Raw genomic sequence first — 22,206 nt, forward strand, 5'->3', positions numbered from 1 at the left:
GAAGCGGCATATCAAACAACAGGGTGAATATGCACTTAAAAGTATGTGAATAGATTTGGTTCCTTTTGTAGACTAGTTAAAAAAAATAAAAAATCACACAACAATGTCTTGGAAAATGCCTCTAAGATCATACAGATTTATGTAAGTTTGCACCAGCTTGGTAATTCTGCATGCTGGTGTGTTCATGTTGACTGAAGAACATAAATGGAAATAGCTGTTGGCCTCAAAGTAGGTGGAACAATGGCAGCCCTTAAATAAAATCTAGATTTCTGACGAACTTGCAGCAAATTTCCCACTCATTATTTTCACATGCAGTTTAGCACAGATTCACCGCAATTGTTTGCCAGAATTTTTACAGCTCTTTACCAGTAGTGTTGAGCTTTCAGCAAACATTTGCCAAAAAAAAAAAAAAAAGGGACGAATTTGTGACAAGTTTGTCAGAACTCTCAATTTAGGTAAGGTCAAATGAAGGTGTTTTGAAGCTGGTACATCATTTTCTTGTCTTTGGTTTCAAACCACCAAAAAAACTTAACACACCTTCTATTTGGCCAGATTTTATTCAAAATTATGTTTCACCCATTTGTTCTTCAAATTTGCTTGAAGTGTATCCGGTCTTTTAGGCATCTTTGCAAAAGAGCTTGCCAGATGCTCATTATGTGAACTCGACAGTATGGCAAGCAGGTCAACATGAGACGCTGTCTAGCCCTGGTGTTTTGGCTGCCAACTAAGAACCTACCCAATAAGATTAGACAAAGTTACAATGACATTATTTTGGACCCTTCAAGGCAAGATCATCAGATCAGTTAATCTGGTGGCCTACAGATTGTGTCTCATGGGTTCTCCCCCAACCCCTTCTTGTATAATTTCAAGTGGTCCGAATTACACAGTCCAGAGTTTGAGTCAAATGTTGTGTAGGGGTGGGGTCTGTTCACTGGTACTGTCCATTAGGACATGTTATTGTCTTCTGGTTTTTGCTTCTTTGTTTGGAAGCCATTTTATTTTTTAAACAGAGAGGTACCTTTGTGACCCTGGTCGCAAGACCTCATTTTTGAGACTTTGTGCTGATATTTAGTTCTGTGTTTTGCGAAATAATACCCAAATTAATAATTAATAATAAGTTAATTCAGTCTCCTCTATGGTCTGACTGAGTTTGTGCTAAGTATGACAGATATGTCCTACTGTCTCTCTCTTTTTTCATTTTTTCTCTTATTTTTTCTACAAAGTCAGATACCATACCATCTGCACCCACAGACTGCCAATCATCCACCTATGGTTGCTGCTTTGATGGTGTGACTGCTGCCGGTGGTACTCACGGGGAGAGCTGCTCCAACCCCCCCAGCAATAGTAAGTCTCAACATAGATAAAACTATAATCTCCCATTTTGTTTCAGATTTTTAATGTAGTTGTTAAACTCACTGAAGAATAATGTTTTTATGCGTTTTTGTTTAGTTTAGTTTTTTGAATGGGTCCCCAACGTATGATTTTTGGAGTGTGTTGCTGCACAGCATTGTGAAGTGTTTTCACAATGTGTCATAATTAGCATAATTTTGATTATTTCAATAGTGGATTGGGTTCCATTGATGGTTTGAGCTCAGTACTGTACTGTGTCAGTACTGAGTACTGTAGTATAATGTTTGAGGAAAGTTCCTAAATCTGTCTAGAATGGATTGCATATTGTATCTCTTACCTTCAACCCCTCAGCACAGCGTTCCCTGTCCTGTGACCTACCTTTTACGGTTGGGCCATGTGATCAGTGGACCTCTCGTTACTACTTTGACCGTTCTGCTTCCCGCTGCATACACTTCTGGCATGGTGGCTGCCATGGTAACAGCAACAACTTCGCATCGGAGGAGGAGTGCCAGCGGATGTGCCTGAGCTCAGAGTTGAGCCAGCAACGAGACCAGGCGCATGCCTTGTCTTTGCACCATGGTGGACGTCATTCCCCCAGACGCGTTCACCTCAACTCCAGGGCCACAGCTTATCGTCCGGCCCCCAGCGCCGTGCAGAACAGCAGCCCTGCCGCCAGGTAAGAGTCTCCACCCAGGCTTGGATCGCTCCGCTCCGCTCCTCTCCTCTCCTAGGCCCAAACCACTACAAGCTATTTTCTGCTGTACGCCCTGCTGAGGAGCCAAGAGAGGAGCCTACAGGTTATGCACAGAGACTTACACCGGGTCAACTAAGTCATCAGGACGTGCACATACCCTGGCATGCTGAGACAGCTTAGTAACATGTGTTAAATGCATATGCTTTATATGTGCACAAAGTGATAGTGAGTAATGCTTCACTGACAGAATTTAACATATGTACACAAACTCGTAAGACACAAAGACACAATAGATATTAGACAAGTAGGTGCTAACATTTTCAAAAATACATTTGTCTGACAATTTCAATGCAGTTTAATGTAACTTGTAACTTCAATGTACTACTACAGTGTTGCCTCATGCTTCTTAATCATACTAATCTAGTGCATCAGCATACACTCACACACTCTTCCTGCAGAAGTTAACGCCCCTCATTGAGGTCCTCTTGGACTTTGCTGTGCTTTTGGGACTGGTTTACTTCCCCTGACACATATATTTTTTTACATCCTTCCCTGTTGCTTTGTGTTGTAGTTAGTGAATTAGTTTACACCTCCCTTTCTCAGGTCTGTGTGTGGAACATGATTTTATTCCAGTGTGACTAATAAAGAAATCTGCTGTCATGTCCTAATCATCTCTGACTGTCTGTGTTTCTCTCCCCTGTCCTGCGCTTATAAAGTACAGGTGAAACTCGAAAAATTAGAATATCGTGCAAAAGTTCATTAATTTCAGTAATTCAACTTAAAAGGTGAAACTAATATATTATATAGACTCAATACAAGCAAAGTAAGATATTTCAAGCCTTTATTTGATATAATTTTGATGATTATGGCTTACAGCTTATGAAAACCCCAAATTCAGAATCTCAGAAAATTAGAATATTGTGAAAAGGTTCAGTATTGTAGGCTCAAAGTGTCACACTCTAATCAGCTAAACACCTGCAAAGGGTTCCTGAGCCTTTAAATGGTCTCTCAGTCTGGTTCAGTTGAATTCACAATCATGGGGAAGACTGCTGACCTGACAGTTGTGCAGAAAACCATCATTGACACCCTCCACAAGGAGGGAAAGCCTCAAAAGGTAATTGCAATAGAAGTTGGATGTTCTCAAAGTGCTGTATCAAAGCACATTAATAGAAAGTTAAGTGGAAGGGAAAAGTGTGGAAGAAAAAGGTGCACAAGCAGCAGGGATGACCGTAGCCTGGAGAGGATTGTCAGGAAAAGGCCATTCAAATGTGTGGGGAGCTTCACAAGGAGTGGACTGAGGCTGGAGTTACTGCATCAAGAGCCACCACACACAGACGGGTCCTGGACATGGGCTTCAAATGTCAAACGTCTTACCTGGGCTAAAGAAAAAAAGAACTGGTCTGTTACTCAGTGGTCCAAAGTCCTCTTTTCTGATGAGAGCAAATTTTGCATGTCATTTGGAAACCAAGGTCCCAGAGTCTGGAGGAAGAATGGAGAGGCACACAATCCAAGATGCTTGAAATCCAGTGTGAAGTTTCCACAGTCTGTGTTGGTTTGGGGAGCCATGTCATCGGCTGGTGTTGGTCCACTGTGCTTTATTAAGTCCAGAGTCAACTCAGCCGTCTACCGGGACATTTTAGAGCACTTCATGCTTCCTTCAGCAGACAAGCTTTATGGAGATGCTGACTTCATTTTCCAGCAGGACTTGGCACCAGCCCACACTGCCAAAAGTACCAAAACCTGGTTCAATGACCATGGTATTACTGTGCTTGATTGGCCAGCAAACTCGCCTGACCTGAACCCCATAGAGAATCTATGGGGCATTGCCAAGAGAAAGATGAGAGACATGAGACCAAACAATGCAGAAGAGCTGAAGGCTGCTATTGAAGCATCTTGGTCTTCCATAACACCTCAGCAGTGCCACAGGCTGATAGCATCCATGCCACGCCGCATTGAGGCAAAAGGGGCCCAAACCAAGTACTGAGTACATATGCATGATTATACTTTTCAGAGGGCCGACATTTCTGTATTTAAAATCCTTTTTTTTATTGATGTCATGTAATATTCTAATTTTCTGAGATTCTGAATTTGGGGTTTTCATAAGCTGTAAGCCATAATCACCAAAATTATATCAAATAAAGGCTTGAAATATCTTACTTTGCTTGTAATGAGTCTATATAATATATTAGTTTCACCTTTTAAGTTGAATTACTGAAATTAATGAACTTTTGCACGATATTCTAATTTTTCGAGTTTCACCTGTAGGTGTAGGATGATACAAGCACACAAAAGAAATACGTTAAAAATATATGAATATTATAGAACACGTCACTTTATAATGTCCTTTATGTTTTAAACAAATAAATGTTTTACTCTTTACTGCCATTTAGCTAGTAGAAGCATTTTTATAATTTGCCGCTGTCATGATACTAACAGTCACCTAACTAGGTAGACACAATGAAGCGTCTAGTAATAATTCACAATTTTTAACCCAAGGTCATTCCAGACAAAAATATGATGACAAAGGACGTTGGCAAATGAGGTTTTTAAAAGCCCCTGTATGGTCTTTATTCATTTATTTAATAAAGTTAAGAAATGTTTTGTTGTGGAAACACCACCAAGCATCACATGATCATAAAAAAACCCATAGAAGTGACCATCGTCTGTACACTTTGCTAACAGCCTTGTGTAGGGACCCTTTGTGATGTGATATAGTTGCTTACTTTTTTTGGAATGACCCTACAAGTAGCATTCCCTTTCTGCAGTGGTCCTCCGGAGCGCAAAATATCCATTTGAAATTCACACCTAAACTACAAACAGGAATTTTGTTGTCAATAGCGAGTAAAACGGTCAGAATGCCTTTTGTGGTAAATGTACCACAACTGCTATTCACTCATGCAACGGCTTTCTGTGTTTTATCCCTTTTGCTACCATTCACACATCAGCAGCAAAATGGCATTATACTCTGGGATACCTTTAAATGGCTTAGCCGGAATTGTAGGCTTCTAGTTTTAAAATATGGCAGGGTGTGTCTTATTTGTATCCTATTGCACATGGTCCATAATGCTATTGATGTTTTAATTTTTTTGGCAAATGTTTATGCAGTTGCTCGTGAACTGTCAAGATCGTATTCAACGACTTCAAATAGAACTTTCGCTAGCATCCGAAGGCAGAAAAGCTACTTAAAAAGCACAGTAATGTTTACACGTTTCACATGCAAATTAGTTTGTGATTTGCTATAAATGTGGGCCAGACGTTTTCAGCTCTTTACCAGTAGCAAACATTTGGACACCATGGACAATTTGCTGCAAGTTTGCTGCAAAGCTCAATTGCATGTTAAACAAATCAGTGACAAATTTGCCATGAACTCTCGGTTTTTGTAAGGGTGATTTCCAAATGGGTTCACCGCTAACGTAAAAAAACCCCCATCACTATAAAGGGGGGAATTAACTATAGTGCACCCAGTAAAACAAGCGGCAATTATTTGCCTGTGCTGGTTTAGCACCTGATTCGTTAAAGGAATTCAGGCAACGTCGCAAATGCGTCCACAAAATCATTACTGAACTCAATATGTATGCGCAATTTCAATCTTGCAAGCAGATTCTGATCGCTGTATAGTGAAGAATGCAGCAGACCACTGTGATCTGACACTATAATGAGACAAAGGAGGCGTGTTTGTGCAGAAAGTTGATCCGACCTTTTTAAGCTTCAAAAAGAACAGACAGTCAGCATAAACATCACACATATGACTCTGCTGGTTAAATCCATGTCTTCTTAAGTGAAAAAATTGTTTTGGTGTGAAAAAGTTAATTATTTAAGTAGTTTCTATATATAAATCATTGCTTAAGAAATCATCTCAGAGAGGTCCAAAATCCTGCTTGGCATAGCTGTATATTAAATATAAAATAGATTCAAATTGGCTTTGATTTTTATCTCTTCGTGCAGCATTTCTCTCAGTGAGGACAAAAATAATTGTGTTTTTGATACTTGTTGCACCTGGTTAGGAAACAGTCAGGAAACAGTGTTAGAACATCAAGCAGATTTGGCAGTGATGGTTAGACTCTTTCACCATGACGGAAACAGTTACTGTAAAATTAGTTAAGATTTAGGATTATCCAGGAAACTGTCTGTATGATATTCCTTAGGCTCTTCCAGAATTGTGTACTGATTGAATTCTGCAGCCTCTTTCTTTGGTCTTTATAGATTTAATTGACAGCATGTTGGGCTGGTGTTGTTCTTTTTGGTTCCTATATTTCAGCTGTAGCCAGGTTAAGGCTGATCTTTATGCTTGCTGTGGTGACTGCAGAACATGCTTTGCTGTTCCCAGTAGTATAGCATAAAGTGATCTCTGTTTTCTTTCTCTCCCTCATTCTCTTTTTCTTTCTTTCTCTCCCTCATTCTCTTTCTTTCCCTCATTCTCTTTCTTTCTTTCATTCTCTCTTTCTTTCCCTCATTCTCTTTCTTTATTTCTTTCTTTCTTTTGTATGTCTGTCCTGACCCCCATTTTTTTACATCTTGGCCATATTTCTTCTTCTTTCACTGTTTCTCTACATTTCTATCATCTTGCTATGTATCCTCCCTTGCTTCAGTTGGACAGCTCTAGGTGTGAGTATAGACAAGTCGAACCCCTCCACAGTGGAGGGGCTGGTTGGACAGAGAGTAGTGTTGCCTTGTCGAGTCACCCCACCACCCTCCTCCACTGTGGTTGTGGAGTGGAGACGAGATGGTGTTCCTGTTGACCCTGCCAGGTGAGTGCCTGTTGCATTTTCTATCCTACACTCTTCTACAATCTTGATGCATATTAAAGCTGAAGAATGTAATTTTTGCTCTACCGAAGAGAATTGCAAAAATAAACTTTTTCAAAACAGCTTTCCGAATCCCCCTTCTGCCGTTGGTCAAAGCAAGAGATGGTCCCGCCCCCAACTCACTCCATTTGTCAGTGTTATTGTCTCTCTTTAGACTGGTCATAAGGGAATTTTATAGCACCATACAGTCACAGTGTTTATACTTTTCAAGAAAATTAACGTACGGATGGCTTACTTGTAGTTGTCTCTGCATTTTAAGCTGGGATAGGAGAAAGTATTTGAACACAGAAAAAGTTACATACTTCAGCTTTAAAATATAATATTCACATCACAATAAATCACAAAGTGATAAATTAATGCAATCCACTTACATTCTTACCATTTGCCTTTCTCTTTTATTATTTTATATGTTAAATGTTAGAGGAGTAGTTTGCCCAAAAAGGAAAATGATTTTCTAATCTATACACCCTCATGTCATTCCAATCATTATGATTTTCTTTCTTATTTGGAACACAAAATAAGATCATTTGCAGAATGTCCAGGCTGTTCTTTTTCATACAACAAAAGTGAATGGGATCTGGGGCTTTCAAGCTCAAAAGGAAGAAGTCTGTTGCACTATATTCCACGTTTTCTGAAACAAGGACTTTTGGCCATTTAAATTTGGCATGTTTAAAATACACTCTTCTTTTCAAAGAACTTCTTTGTTTGCTTAGAACCAGAAGTGAAACACACTGGACACCCTAGTAAAAGAAGTAGTTAATGAAATTGTAGAAACTTCATTGACTCTCATATGTGTCTTAAACGTACCAGGCTTGAATGGCTGGAAGCATTGAGCACATTTAATAGCTATATAAGACAGGAAGATTTTTAGCAAATAATAATTTATATATTTTTTTTTCTCACACTAAGCATTTGTATGACTTTAAGAGACTTGGAATATTATATGGAAAGTCATTTTGACTGCTTTTATGTTACTTTTTTGTCCTTTTTGGAGCTTGACAGCCCCAGTCCCTATTTACTTTGGTGAATGGAAAAGAGAAGTTCAGGCTTTAGGCAAAAAATTTCTTATACACTGATGAGCAGGTGAAGTGAGAAATGTTGATCATCTCCTAACAAGGCCACATGTCAAGATCTGGTTGGATTAGATGGTAAATGAACAATCAGTTCTCGTAGTCGACGTGTTGAATGCAGAAGAAATGGGCAGGAGTAAAGACCAAAGTGACTTTGCAAGGGCCAAATCGTTATGGCCAGACAACTGGGTCCAAGCATCTCTGAAACAGCAAGGCTTGTGGGGTGCTCCTGATCAGCAGTGGTGAGTACCTACCGACAGTGGTTTGAGGAGAGACAAACCACAAACTGGCGACAGGGTGTTGGGCACCTAAGGCTTATCGATGCGTGAGGGCAACAAAGGATATCCTGTCTGGTACAAACCGGTAGAAGGTCTACGGTGTCTTAAGTCACAGAAAATTTTAAATTATGGTGACAGGAGGAATGTGATACAACACACAGTGCATCGCACCCTGCTGTGTATGGGGCTGCGTAGTCGCAGACTGGTCAAAGTGCCCATGATTACCCTGGTCCACCATCGAAAGTGCCTACAACGCAAAGCTCGAAATTGCAACCATTTTGGTTTCATATGCTCCAGAAATTGAATCAGTGCAACCTCAAAATATATTTGGGAGCTTTTGTGCCTACAGTTACAGATAATATAACTCCTGGAGTTGGTGATGGCGATCATGTGATGAATGCGAATCCACCAGCTGAAAAGAAGGCATACTGTTTTCGGAGAGAGTGGCTGAAACACTTTGAGTGGCTCCGCTATGAAAATGGCTCAATGCACTGCATTCACTGTAAAGCCTGTGGAACAGAGGTTGCAGGTAACACTGCGTTTGCCACTGAATCCACACATTTTAAGCACGAGAGCTTGATTAAACATGGGGAGAGTGCCAAGCACAAGAAATGCCGGGACAAGTGTGTGGCAAAGAATTCAGGTTCGATTGTTGGAGCTTTTAATCGTCAGGATGCTGCCAGACGTTCCACTCAATTGGCAGAGCTGAATGTGGAATTTAACACCACCTACACCATTGCTAAAGAAGAGCTCACCTTCACTAAATTTAAACCCATGTTGCAGCTCATGAAAATGAATGCCGTTGAGATCAACATGATATACGCAAATGACAAGCCATGTGCCAATATCATTGGCGTGATGGCAGAATGTGGATATAAAAGAAATCTGTTAATATATATATATATATATATATATATATATATATATATATATATATATATATATATATATATATATAAATTGTAGTTGTGGTGCGCCTTCATTTTTGGTGGGTGATCCTACATTTTTGCTGGTGCTCTTGTTGAACCTTGGTGCACCAGTGCTACCAAGTAAAAAAAAGAAAATTTTGAGCCCTGCTACAATGGGAACACGAGCATCAGAACTGGACCTTGGAGCAGTGGAAGAAGGTCGCCTGGTCCTATGAGTCTCGTTTTCTTTCACATCATGTGGACGGCTGCGTACATGTGCACCATTTACCTGATGAGTGATGGCACCAGGATGCACTGTGGGAAGACAACAAGCCGCTGGAGGGAGTGTGATGCTCTGGGCAATGTTCTGCTGGGAAACCCTGGGTCCAGCCATTCATGTGGACATCAATTTGACACGTGCCACTTACCTAAACATCATTGTAGACCAGGCACACCCCTTTATGGCAATGGCCTGATGGCCATCTTTCAGCAGGATAATGTGCTGAACCAACAAGTCTGATGCACGGTGGCTCAACCTCTCAACTGGCAGGACTTGAAAGATCTGCTGCTAATGTCTTTTGACAGATACCACATGTCACCCTCAGGGGCCTTGTAGAGTACATGCCTCTGTGGGTCAGCGCTGTTTTGGCGGCATGCGGAGGATCAACAGCATATTAGGCAGGTGGTCTGAATGTTTTGGCTTATCAGTGTGTAGTTTTAAATAAGCGAATATCAAACAGCTTTGGAATGACATGAGGTAGAGTAGCCTAAATAATAATTTTTGGGTGAACTATTCCTAAATGAATGATCCCTTTCATTTTGTAATGAGGAATTTATAATTCAGGCACCAGCAGCAGGTGGATGGCTCTCTGTTGGTGGGTCCCATCACACTTCAGGACTCTGGGTGGCTTCTGTGTGTGGCTACAAAAGACCGTGAGAGAGACCACCGCTATATCTACCTGTCTGTCTCAGGTACTGTAAGTGCTATCCACTCTGTTTTTTCCTGCTTGCTATTTATACTTTATTAGTGGTCCTTGCTATTATTATTGCTCATATCAGGTAAGTTGCTGAAAGTGTATTGACTTGCAATTGTCTTCAAACTGTTACAGTAATGTCCACTAAAGCGCCCCATGTGGCAACTTGCATGGAACGCAACTACAAAAATGCAAAAATCGTCCTGGCAACTTCCCACAATGCCAAGCATCATGGTAGTGATTTTTGCACTGCAACCTAATTAATCATTTATTTTCACTTATAGATAAAAGAGCACATGAGAATGGCGCAGGAATAGTAGAGGCGGATTCTTCGCAATCATACACGTCACATTCTTCTACAAGGTATAAGACAAAATTATACATGCACTCTGTTGGTACAAACATGCAGCATATATTCTCACTTGTACTCACATTACTTAATTTTGCTGTTGCTTGTGTCAGGTTCACCATTGACTATTCATCATTGGTTGAGGCTCGAGCTGGTCAGACTGCCAAACTGCAGTGTACAGTGCTGCCAGCCTCAGCAATGCATGCAGTCACCATTCATTGGAGCAAAGCTGGACAGCCACTCAACACTCTCAGGTACTTTTGTCCATTTTTGTGACTATGGCCCTGTCCCAAATTATGCATATTATCTGAACTTGCAGTCTCATGGATTTTCTTGCATCTATTAAGTCCACAAGACAGTAGGGTGTCTCATTTGTCACAATGAGACTCACTCAATGATTCAGAAGTGCGCAGTTAATTTTTTACTAAATGTTTTATTTGAGTCATAATGTTTGACTTTTGATTAAATTTAGTCAATATGCGTCATGTTCATTTGATTTTAGTAAATGATACTCTGACAAAAATGGCATATAATTTTAGTTGACAAAAATAACCTTGTAGTTGACAATGTGCAATATGACAAAAAAAAAATTATAAACAAATTATATTAAAGTCACTTAAACAACATCCCACTTCTACTGCTGACTGGCCATTGAGCCAGAAATATTTTTTTTTATTGTTTGCTGCTGTCATAATATTCTGTGTCTGTGTGACCTATTCCAAATACTAAGACTGTGTCTTAACTTCTGTAGGTATGACACAATAATGTAAAAACAAAGATGTAATAGTCTAAACTTGAAAAGAAATTTAAACATTAAAAAAATTAAGTATGGACATTTAATTATTTGAACATGTTTCAAACATGAAATAACTGCCCTGAAAATCTGAGCTCCTGAAAAAATTGCATACCGAGTATACAGAAGTATTCGTTACTATAAGTGTTGGTAATTCTTCACGCTTCAGAGACTTTTCCATGTTTTAAAGCCGACATTTCACTTGCCTCCATACAACTTCAAGGTGTCACACCAACAGACTGTTTTGCTAAAAATCTTTCTTTCTTCACTCGGAGGTCTGTTTAATATGCGTTTACAGAAACAGCGTATTTACAATGCAAGTTATGCATTCTGATTGGCTCGTAATTTAGTTTGTTCATCTGTTCATTTGCTTCATTGTCTGTGCAGATGTAAGTTGTAATATTATGTTTATGTTTTGTATAAAGCAGATTAAAGTAATAGTTCACCCATAAATGACAAAAATCCTCTCATCATTTACTCACCCTCATGCCATCCCAGTTGTATATGACTTCTTTCATCAGCAGAACACACACAAAAAGAAATAAATCTCAGATCAGTAGGTTATTATAAAGGATGTGGATGGTAACACAATTTTTGATGTTCCAAAAAGCACAGACAATCAGCATTAATTTCATCCATATGACTCCAGTGGTTAAATTAATGTGATACGATCACTTTTTAAATATAATTAACTGATTATTTCTAGCAGCCATATCACCCTGTAGCTCAAGACTGGTTGCCTACTGAAGTTAAGCAGGGCTGAGCCTGGTCAGTAGTATATATATATATATAAATAAGCAATATCATACGAGCAAGAGTGTGATATGGCCCTACATCAGTACTGCTGTAATTCGGCCACAGGCACGAGCGCTGTTGGTAATTAAAGCAGTGCTGATTTAGGGCCATATAGTACTATTGCAAGTGTGATATTGCTTATATACAAGTACATTTAAAAAAAATAGGAAAAACCGAGTATGGTCATGAAAACACATTTGTGCATGGAATTACTTATGCGACGAATCAGAATCTGCCGTTGCTGGTTCAAAACAAATGATGTGTCCAAGACTTCGTTAGTAATTCAAAATGTTCACTTCAGAAATAGTATCATGGCTTGTGCTGTTTCTAACAAGTTATGTAATAAACAAGGATGTGTGTGTGAGTGAGAGTCACCTGTTGCCACACCCCATCAGAGATGCTGTCAGCTTTAACAGTGGAAAATAGACGTCCAAGAGGGGGTATTCCTCTCTATTTCGCAGTAGCCGGTCCACTAGAGTCATTCAATATAGAAACAGCGATGTCCTCCGCTATTTTAAACAGTATGCATCCAATGTGGAAACTCTGATAAAAGGTAAGCACTTGAGTTCTGTAATAAATCAGTCTGTTGTGTCTCTCAGTATGAGCCTTAATCCTGAAGTTGTCCGTTTAAAGCTATTTCCTAGTTTTGGTAATGTATTAGTAATACGAGCGATCATGGATTGCAGTTCTATGTAAACAATGACTAACGGATTCACTTTACGTCATCAACTGGCTCATATTACACACAAAAATGATCTTTTGCCACCACCTGCTGGCTAACATATGTAATTTCAAAAATAAAGACAGTAACTCCTAACAGGTACACTTTAGTTTACAACAGCATGAATGCGGAGTGATACACACACAGTGAAGTGTCAGAGTGCTGATGATGTCACACCATCAGTGCTCATGGAACGTCTCCCGTCCAATCAGATTCGAGGACCGGAACTAATTGTGGTGTGTGTGTGTGTGTGTGTATGTATGTGTGTATATGTGTATATATATATATATACACACATATATACAGATTCATACATACTAGTGCTGCACGATAAATCATATCGCAATCGCGATGTCAGCCTGTGCGATTATATGACGGCAAAATGCTGTAATTATTTTAAATAAATAAGTGCATGTGTGGAAGTGACAGCCCATTCTCTCTGAGAGCTGTTTGCCCATTTTCTACACCGCTAATAAAGATGACCAGTCAGTCTCAGTTAAGGGAGTGGCACGTGTGGTCATGACGTGTGAGTTCATGTGCAGCGTGGAAATCAGGTGAAAATGGATGCCAAGCAGACCGACACTGAACTGGTGGCCAGAAAAAATAACACAGATCATAGCTTGGCGATATATCTTTATTTCATCCTTAATTAAAGTTAATATTATACGGGAGCGTACCATGTAAATAAACACAAACTCCAAAACTGTCATTCTCAGTGCGGTCAGAGCCGCTTCAACCAGTCGCAGAAAACAGACATAATCTGAGCGGGAATCGAGACCGGGAGAGATTCAAAGTTCTGCCGGGTGATGCGCACTCTAACACGGATAAGCTCGTCTCCCACCCCCGCTGTCTGCAGCTTGCAACATGTAGCATCATTGATGAGATCATCATGATAAGATCAATCTTATGTGAACAATAACACTAAAATGACAACAACAATAAAGTGTGTGCGTGTGTGCGTGTGTGCGTGTGTGCGTGTGTGTGTGTGTGTGTGTGTGTGTGTGTGTGTGTGTGTATATGTATGTGTATGTATGTGTGTGTGTGTGTGTGTGTGTGTGTGTGTGTATATATAGTCAATGAAATATATATATATATATATTGGTTTTGGATAGACAAGATTGGCAAATGCTTATCAATAATACTCTTATGGCTGAAATGTTTACAGTGTTCAGTGGCTAAAAAATCGATATGAATAAATGTTACTAAAATATGACTAAAATGTCAACAGTTTTCATTGACTAAAACTACATTAAAAAGCCCAGTAAACAAAGCAAAATTACATATGTGTGTTTGCGAGTATCACGCCATATGACAAGTCTTCACAGAGATATAAAGAGACATGATGCACCATTAGCAAAGTGGGATTTCAGAAAACGATCCACACATTGGACAAGAGGTACCAGCGAGAAGTAGAACTTTTTAGAAAGTGGATTTGGAAATACCAGTTGGTCATTTAAAAAAAAGGACAACTGGCTCTAACAAGTACAGAAAGAGATGTGGAAGACCAGATGTACAACTAAACAAGAGGATAAGTACATCAGAGACCCTAGTTTGAGAAATAGACACCTCACATGTCCTCCGCTGACAGCTTCATTGAATTCTACAACAACAGTTTTAGTGGTTTGAGTGAACCACGCTTTTATATCCAGTTTCCTTTTCAAAAGAGTTTATAGAAAGTACATGTTACATCCTGATTAAATGTCCCTGTTTGTTTGGACAATCTTATTTTCATGAAAATTTGTATGTTCTTATTTATTCAATTTTATTTAGGTGTAATATTGAGAAAATAACAAGTTTGCAGTAATGCAAAGATATTATTATTTAATTTAGTAAAAATATAAATTAAACTGCATTTATAGTTGTTGTTGTTGCTAGTTTGTATGTTTTGAGTTGAGAAATACACATTTCAGCATTATCAGTAATCTATTTGTGCATTTTCCTTGATAACCAAGCAAGTTGACTCATGTTACCATTTGTTTATTATATCAAAATTGCAATCGCATATCGCAATATTAGCCTCAATAATCGCAATATGACATTTTCCCCAAATCGTGCAGCCCTAATACATACATACACTGTAAAAAGGCACCGTCCTTCGGATGAGACATTAAACCGAGTTCCTGACTCACTGTGGTTATTAAAAATCCAAATTCCCCCATTGGCCTTATCAATCATGGCTTCCTTATAATCCCCATCCATTAATTGGCTTTATCACTCAACTCTCTCCTCTCCACCAATAGCTGGTGTGTGGTGAGCGTACAGGTGCACTATGGCTGCCATCACCGCCACACTGGTGGTGGTTGAGGAGAGTCCCCTGCTCTCTGTGTAAAGTGCTTTGAGTGTAGTGTCAGAAAAGCGCTATATAAATGTAACATTCATTCATTCTTAGAAATCATTGCATCCGGTAAGCAGCAGTATGCGCATTCACGAGAGGGCTGAGGTCATGAGGTCTTTCTAGCAATGGCATGGCAACATTCCATTCATTGCAGCAGACGCTCTCTACCTCTGTTGGTATTGCATACATGTGCACCATCATGTCTCCTGAGCTCTCTATCTCTATGAGGCTTGTTGGTCCAGCCTCCTCCATCTCCCTGTCCTCCTGGTCAGAGTACTCCGGTTCAAATAAATATGACATGCAAAAACTTGTATTTCCTCTTAAATGAAAATCTTCTGACATCTTTGTTTAAATTTGCTTCAGTTTGTTTACAGCGTTTGGTCTGTAAAGCAGCATTTCTCCTACTAAACAGTGCTGCTCTTCCAGTTGTGTCGTGGAACAAAGTCACACAAGATGCCGCGTGACCTCAGCCCTCTCGTGAACGCGCATACCGCTGCTTAACGGAAGCGATTATTTTTAGATAAAATGTATTTAAAGGAATAGTGCACCCAAAAATAAAACTTTGCTGATATTTTACTCCCCTTTAGGCCATCCAAGATGTATATAACATCTTATGGAGGTATATGGACCATCAAAAATTGGTGTCTATTCACTTGCTGTAACGAACAGGTCGTGGAGACTGTGTTTAGGATCCATGTGCAGGAAGTTTATTAATAGAACACAAGCAAACAATCCAAATCAGCAGGCAGATAAATCCAATAAACTAACAGACAGTCAAACCAGGCAAACAAAACAAAGGGTAATCCAAAAAGCAGTAAATCCAGAAAAAACAGGCAGTGGTCATAGCATGAATCAATAAACAATGGCAATGGAAAAATGCTCAGTAAGGCAGGGTAAACTGGCAATAATTCACAATGTGACAGTGAAATAGACATGGTTTAAATACAGTGGCACACAGGAAATGAGTGTAGAAGGAATATTCCATGGCTAATACTCAGGTGTGGGCTCCTTTTGGTGGCGGGAAAATCTGACACCAAGAAGAGACTACGGTTGCAGATGGATGCTTCTAGTTTAGTCAGCTTTGTTGATTATGTTAAAGTAATTTAACTTTGAAGCATGCAGATGCACCACTAGCCGCCACGTTCAACATTATCCAATCAAAATGTTTTAAATCTGGGATGCAAATACTCAACTTTCAGCATAAGTCATCTTTTCTGATGCTAATTTGCCAAAATTGTTTGCTTAAATGTTCCTCATTACTTGTGAAAGGGTTACTTTAAGCTTTAAATACAACAAAAAGCTTAAAAAAAAATAAAATCTACAGAAATTATACATCGGGGACACCACTCATGAGTTTACATACCTGTTAAATACTACAGCTATAAAAAAAAAAAGTAAAAACAGATGTCTTGCATAATGTGAAGCTCTATTTGTGCTAATGCCAGACATATATGAATAATCTTATCTATTGGTTTTCATCAAGTTTTAATAAATAAAGAAAATAATTAAATGAGTTAGTAGTATTTAATTCACTGAATATCATAAAATAGGCATGATTTAACCGATTTTAATGCACAACGTGGAGGTGAAGTGCCATGGATTATCCCGCATTTTTATATATATATATATATATACACTGGAGGCCAAATGTTTAGAATAATGTACAGATTTTGCTCTTATGGAAAGAAATTGGTACTTTTATTCACCAATATGGCATTCAACTGATTACATTAACTACATTATAGTCTGATTATAGTCAGGAGATTAATAATGTGAAAAAATATTATTACAATTTCAAAAAAATTTAAACTACTTCAAAGTGTTCTCATCAAAAAATCCTCCATGTGCAGCAATGACAGCTTTGCAGATCCTTGGCATTCTAGCTGTCAGTTTGTTCAAATACTCAGGTGACATTTCACACCACACTTCCTGTAGCACTTGCCATAGATGTGACTGTCTTGTCTGGCACTTCTCACACACCTTACGGTCTAGCTGATCCCACAAAAGCTCATAACATTCTTTTCCAATTATCTGTTGTCCAATGTCTGTGTTTCTTTGCCCACTGTAACATTTTCTTTTTGGTTTTCTGTTTCAAAAGTGGCTTTTTCTTTGCAATTCTTCCCATAAGGCCTGCACCCCTGAGTCTTCTCTTTACTGTTGTACATGAAACTGGTGTTGAGCGGGTAGAATTCAATGAAGCTGTCAGCGGAGGACATGTGAGGCGTCTATTTCTCAAACTAGAGACTCTGATGTACTTATCCTCTTGTTTAGGTGTACATCTGGTCTTCCACATCTCTTTCTGTACTTTGTCTTTGAAGACTGTAGTGTACACCTTTGTATGAAATCTTCAGTTTTTTGGCAATTTCAAGCTGTATAGCCTTCATTCCTCAAAACAATGATTGACTGATGAGTTTCTAGAGAAAGCTGTTTCTTTTTTGCCATTTTTGACCTAATATTGACCTTAAGAGATGCCAGTCTATTGCATACTGTTGCAACTCAAAAACAAACACAAAGACAATGTTAAGCTTCATTTAATGAACCAAATATCTTTCAACTGTGTTTGATATAATGGTAAGTGATTTTCTAGTACCACATGAGCAATTTAGCGTGATTATTCGAGGATAAGGTGTTGGAGTGATGGCTGCAGGAAATGGGGCCTGTCTTGATTTGATCAAACATTACTTTTTCAAACAGTGATGGTGCTGTTTTTTACATCAGTAATTTCCTGACTATATTTTGTGATCAGTTGAATGCCTTTTTGGTGAATAAAAATCTGTACATTTATTCCAAATTTTTGGCCGCTAGTGTATGTATAAATAATGGCTAACTTTATCTCAGGTCATCAGATCTGGAGTTATGCCCATTCTAAAACACACACAGAAATAAAATAGTGCGATTTCACATTTATGTGAATTAAATAAATTTGTACAAATTATTGGAAAAATGGACATGAGTTTTTTTTTTAGAGAGAATTTTAATGCACAATCCAGAAATAATAATAGCCACATCATTTAGAAGGGTTGGCACTGCTAAGAACATTACTAAACCGCAAAAGGCTGTCTTCATTCAGCACTTCTGTCAGCATAGCGGTTGTAAGCGGCACATGGCAGCAATATTAGATGATATTTATAATATTACAGTTCAAATGGATTTGCCGCGTCTTGCTGGACAGTGAAAGATGGATTTGATAGGTCCTGGTTTCTTTCTTTCCTCCTCTGTACAAAACATAGCTAAGTGTCTAACCATACTTTCCTTTCAAGCCCTATGGGTGTGTTTGAGGGGAAAGTGCAGTTGCATTTCTAATTTTCTCCAGGTTGGACAGATGATTAAATGATGGCAGTGCATGACTTGATGATGTTTTGTGATGTGACTGTTAATCCTGACTCTGAGACTCATCAGACTTGTGTTCTGAGGTAATTGGAACAGAGCCATTAAATGCTCGAAGATTAGGTGGCTAGGCGCATTAATATAGAACGGTGATTAAACTGACTGGAACTACATGTGCATTAAAGGTGTCATGACATATCTCTTTTTTTATACAATTTATTATCTTACCTGAGGTCCACTTATAATGTTAGTAAAGTATTTTGCACCAAAACAGTCATATATAATAATTTTCCACCTTGTCTCTGGCTCTTTGTCTTAAACACCTAAAATGGTTTTAAGCTGTCTGGCCCTTTAAGACTTTATTGTAAAAGCCCACTGTTGTGATTGATTAACATCATGCTGCCCTTCCAATACATCCATGTTTGAAACTCAGTCCAAAGAAAATGAACAAACTCCACCCAACATATTTCAGTGTTAACACATAATGTACACATTTCATCTGAATGTATCAAGCATAAACTATCAAACAGTCATGACATTTAAAAAACATTCCTGAATAGAACTGGTTACTTATGATTTTTTCCAGTTGTCCAATTTGAACTGTCCCATCTTTCAATAACAGATCCTTTGCATCATATTGTAACAGTGATTTTGGGTGCTTCAACTGAATGCCAAAGCAGAATGCTGATGTTCACCAGGGGGCATATTACAGATAGATCCTACTTAGGATCTTATCTACTTGGTAACCATGGAAATTTCAGTTAGGATCTCATTAAGGACAAAAGCTATTTCAGAATAAAATTTCCTAAGTGCATTATCTTATCTTAACTACAGACAGGAAAAGAGTATTACAGAAGCATCCTAACTTGCAAAAAATCTTTAAAAAGTATCCTGTTGGACAACCCCACTGGCATCCTAACTGAAAACTTATTTGAAAACCAATGGTAACATTACAATATTGTGTATCACAGCTACAGCTAACACTGTCCAAGAATGGTGTTAGATTTGTGTTACAAAATGAAGAGCGGTGATGTATGTTGGTGGAAACACTTTTGGAAGACTCAGATGATGTGCTGCGTGCGCTTTGACAACAAAACACTTATAAATAATTACAGACTCACAAAATATGACAATGCAGTTATTAAACTTTTATTTCTGCAGCATTGAAATTAAAAACGCTTCGATTTTGTTTCTCCGTTTACTTCTATCTAATGTTTACTTCAACGACACGTAGCCTTTTGCACATCATTGGTTGCTTGGTAACAGACATAAGAGTTGATTACCGAACTCGATGGGGCGGTTTAGGATTTCCTAACTAGAGATAAGATATGATTTTGTAAGATAAGATATGAATCCTAAATGAAGTTAGATCTTAAGACTTTGATAGTAAGTTTTCTGTAATAGGCCCCCAGAGCGACATCTCAAATTTTTCCTGGTTTGTTTACACACAGAATGGCATGTGTTTCTCCTAGTCACTGGCAGCAGCAGAATGCAGCGCACTTCACCGGAAACGCATCAAAACGATCAAAGACATCCATGTTGTGCGTGTTTACAAAATAACTTGACATCGCAAGATGTATGATAAAGTTCAAAGCAGTGCAGGTTTATGTACAAAAACATAAACTGAAAAGGCAAGTTATATGCAGATGTATTTGGTCCTTGTGACATCACATGGGGGCATTTGTGACATCACATGGGGGCATTGCATGGACATTTGGGGCAGTGGTGGCTCAGTGGTAGAGGCTCAGGGTGTAAATCACACCCTTAAATGTAAATGTAAATCACATGTTACTCAAAACAAACAAGCTGTTTTTGTAGCTTGCTTTTAAATAAATGTTATTATTTAAGGAGGAACTTTTCTGTTCTGAAACTTACAGTATGGTTTTTATAGTACAATGACCTCTTATATTCCAAAAGATCAAGGAAAATTTGATTCCACATGTCATGACCCCTTTAAACAGTTTTAACACATGCATTACAGCCAATTAGAATTGAATATTCGAACAGACCATGGTATAAAAAATATTTTTGGATTTGAATTTCCAGAAAATTCTATACCACAATATGTGCAGATCACATATTGTCCAATCACCGTGATGTAAAATATCTCATATCATCATGATGTAAGATTTACCACCCACCCGAATTGTCTCATTTGTAGGCATTCTCAACACTCAGATGGCACGTTGATGATCAACCATCTGACGTCAGATGATTCAGGCATTTATACCTGCACAGTCACCGACAGCCAGCAGCTTGAAGAACGTCAAATCCAGCTCAGAGTGTTTGGTGTGTTTAGCTATCTATCTTTTTGAGTTTTTGCATAATATATATACAATATACTCACTTTTTCAGGTCTGTGTGTGTAATCTTTCCCTGATCCTCTAGGGGACCTAAGGATCAGTAAAGCCCCCACAGATGTCCATGTGCCTCTGGGAGGCACTGCTCAGCTGCCTTGTGTAGTGTCTGGAGACAATGTTAATATTGGCTGGTCAAGGTCAGTTCAATGAACACTGTTTATAGTTTGTACAAGAGTGAAAGTTGAGAAGCATCTATAGATCATCTAGTCTTGCTACACCTCTCTGGACAGGAACGGTGTGCCAGTGAGACCAGACAGACTTCATGTGCATGTGTCGGCAGATGGTACGCTCATACTAAATAATGTCCAGCTGATGGATGAAGGGACCTACACATGCAATGCTTACACTGGCACATACTCTGTCAGTGCAGCGGCTGAAGTACGACTGGCCAAGTCCCCTCAACAAGGTTTGTGAGAGCAAGCAGAATAAGATGTTAAAAACAAGCTGCTGTTGTGCAAGTTTGCCACATTTTTAGAGAAACCATAATAATTTCTCCATTTTTCTTTTTTTCCTCAAACTAACTTAGCAGTCATCTGAGCACTGAAAGAGCAAAGTTGCTCAAATGTACTTTGATACAGATGACACAAATGCTACATTAACCTCCAATATTTGGAGGTTAATATTAAGTGGCCTTCGAAAATAATACAAATACTAATGCTATGCATAATCATTTAAAAGGGTACTGGTTGGCGCTAGTTAGTGATTTTAAATATTGTTGCTGTGGATGACGTCGATGATGTCACGACAAGTCCAATTCGAATATGACTCATCTAATGGGCTTGACTAACCCCTTGTGTTAATATTGCTTTACTGTTTTTACTGACTTTACTGTTACATTTTTCTTACTAACCATATCTATGTAAAGTCATATCCAATATTACAACTCTGTATTTAAACGTTTATTTTAATGGACTGCCTCGTTCAATTTTAACACTTTTTAAAGGAATAGTTCACCCAAAAACCATTTACTAACCACAATCCATCACCATTTACTTATACTTTTGCCTTACCAGATGTGTATTTCTTCAGCAGAACACACATTTTTTAAGAATTTCTCAGCTCTTTTGGTCCATTCAATGCTAGTGAATTGGTGCCAACATTTTGAAGTTCCAAGAATCACATAGGTCAGCATAAAAGTAATCCATATGACTCCAGTGGTTAATTCAATGTCTTCAGAAGACATTGAAGACCGATGGTTGTGGGTGAGAAACTGATCAATATTTTACTATAATACATTTTTAAACCTAACTCCCTGCTCAGTCAATCTCCACTTTAACTTACACTTTCATATTTTTCTTCTTGTGTTTTTGGTGATTCACATTCTTCATGCAAACGCCCATTACTGGGCTGGGAGAAGAATTTCTAGCAGAAATGTACTTACAGTTGAAGTCAAAAGTTTACATGCACTTAGGTTGAAGTCATTAAATCAAATTTTTTTAACCACTTC

The 22,206-nt window shown here is 38.6% G+C and overlaps 1 protein-coding gene across 3 annotated transcripts in view; it reads left to right on the top strand.

The window, feature by feature from the left end:
* Positions 1 to 22,206, top strand: part of paplna (papilin a, proteoglycan-like sulfated glycoprotein) — a 73,693-nt gene that overhangs the window by 48,134 nt on the left and 3,353 nt on the right. For all 3 annotated transcript variants that reach the window (XM_052145124.1, XM_052145126.1, XM_052145125.1), the window contains 9 exons: positions 1,224 to 1,344; positions 1,702 to 2,026; positions 6,634 to 6,792; positions 9,950 to 10,077; positions 10,364 to 10,442; positions 10,542 to 10,682; positions 20,561 to 20,688; positions 20,788 to 20,896; positions 20,990 to 21,165. In XM_052145124.1, the coding sequence (XP_052001084.1) occupies positions 1,224 to 1,344; positions 1,702 to 2,026; positions 6,634 to 6,792; positions 9,950 to 10,077; positions 10,364 to 10,442; positions 10,542 to 10,682; positions 20,561 to 20,688; positions 20,788 to 20,896; positions 20,990 to 21,165 (1,366 nt within the window). The remainder of the gene's footprint in view (positions 1 to 1,223; positions 1,345 to 1,701; positions 2,027 to 6,633; positions 6,793 to 9,949; positions 10,078 to 10,363; positions 10,443 to 10,541; positions 10,683 to 20,560; positions 20,689 to 20,787; positions 20,897 to 20,989; positions 21,166 to 22,206) is intronic.

This window comes from Xyrauchen texanus, chromosome 16 (genome assembly GCF_025860055.1).
Source record: "Xyrauchen texanus isolate HMW12.3.18 chromosome 16, RBS_HiC_50CHRs, whole genome shotgun sequence".
Classification (NCBI taxonomy): Eukaryota; Metazoa; Chordata; class Actinopteri; order Cypriniformes; family Catostomidae; genus Xyrauchen; species Xyrauchen texanus.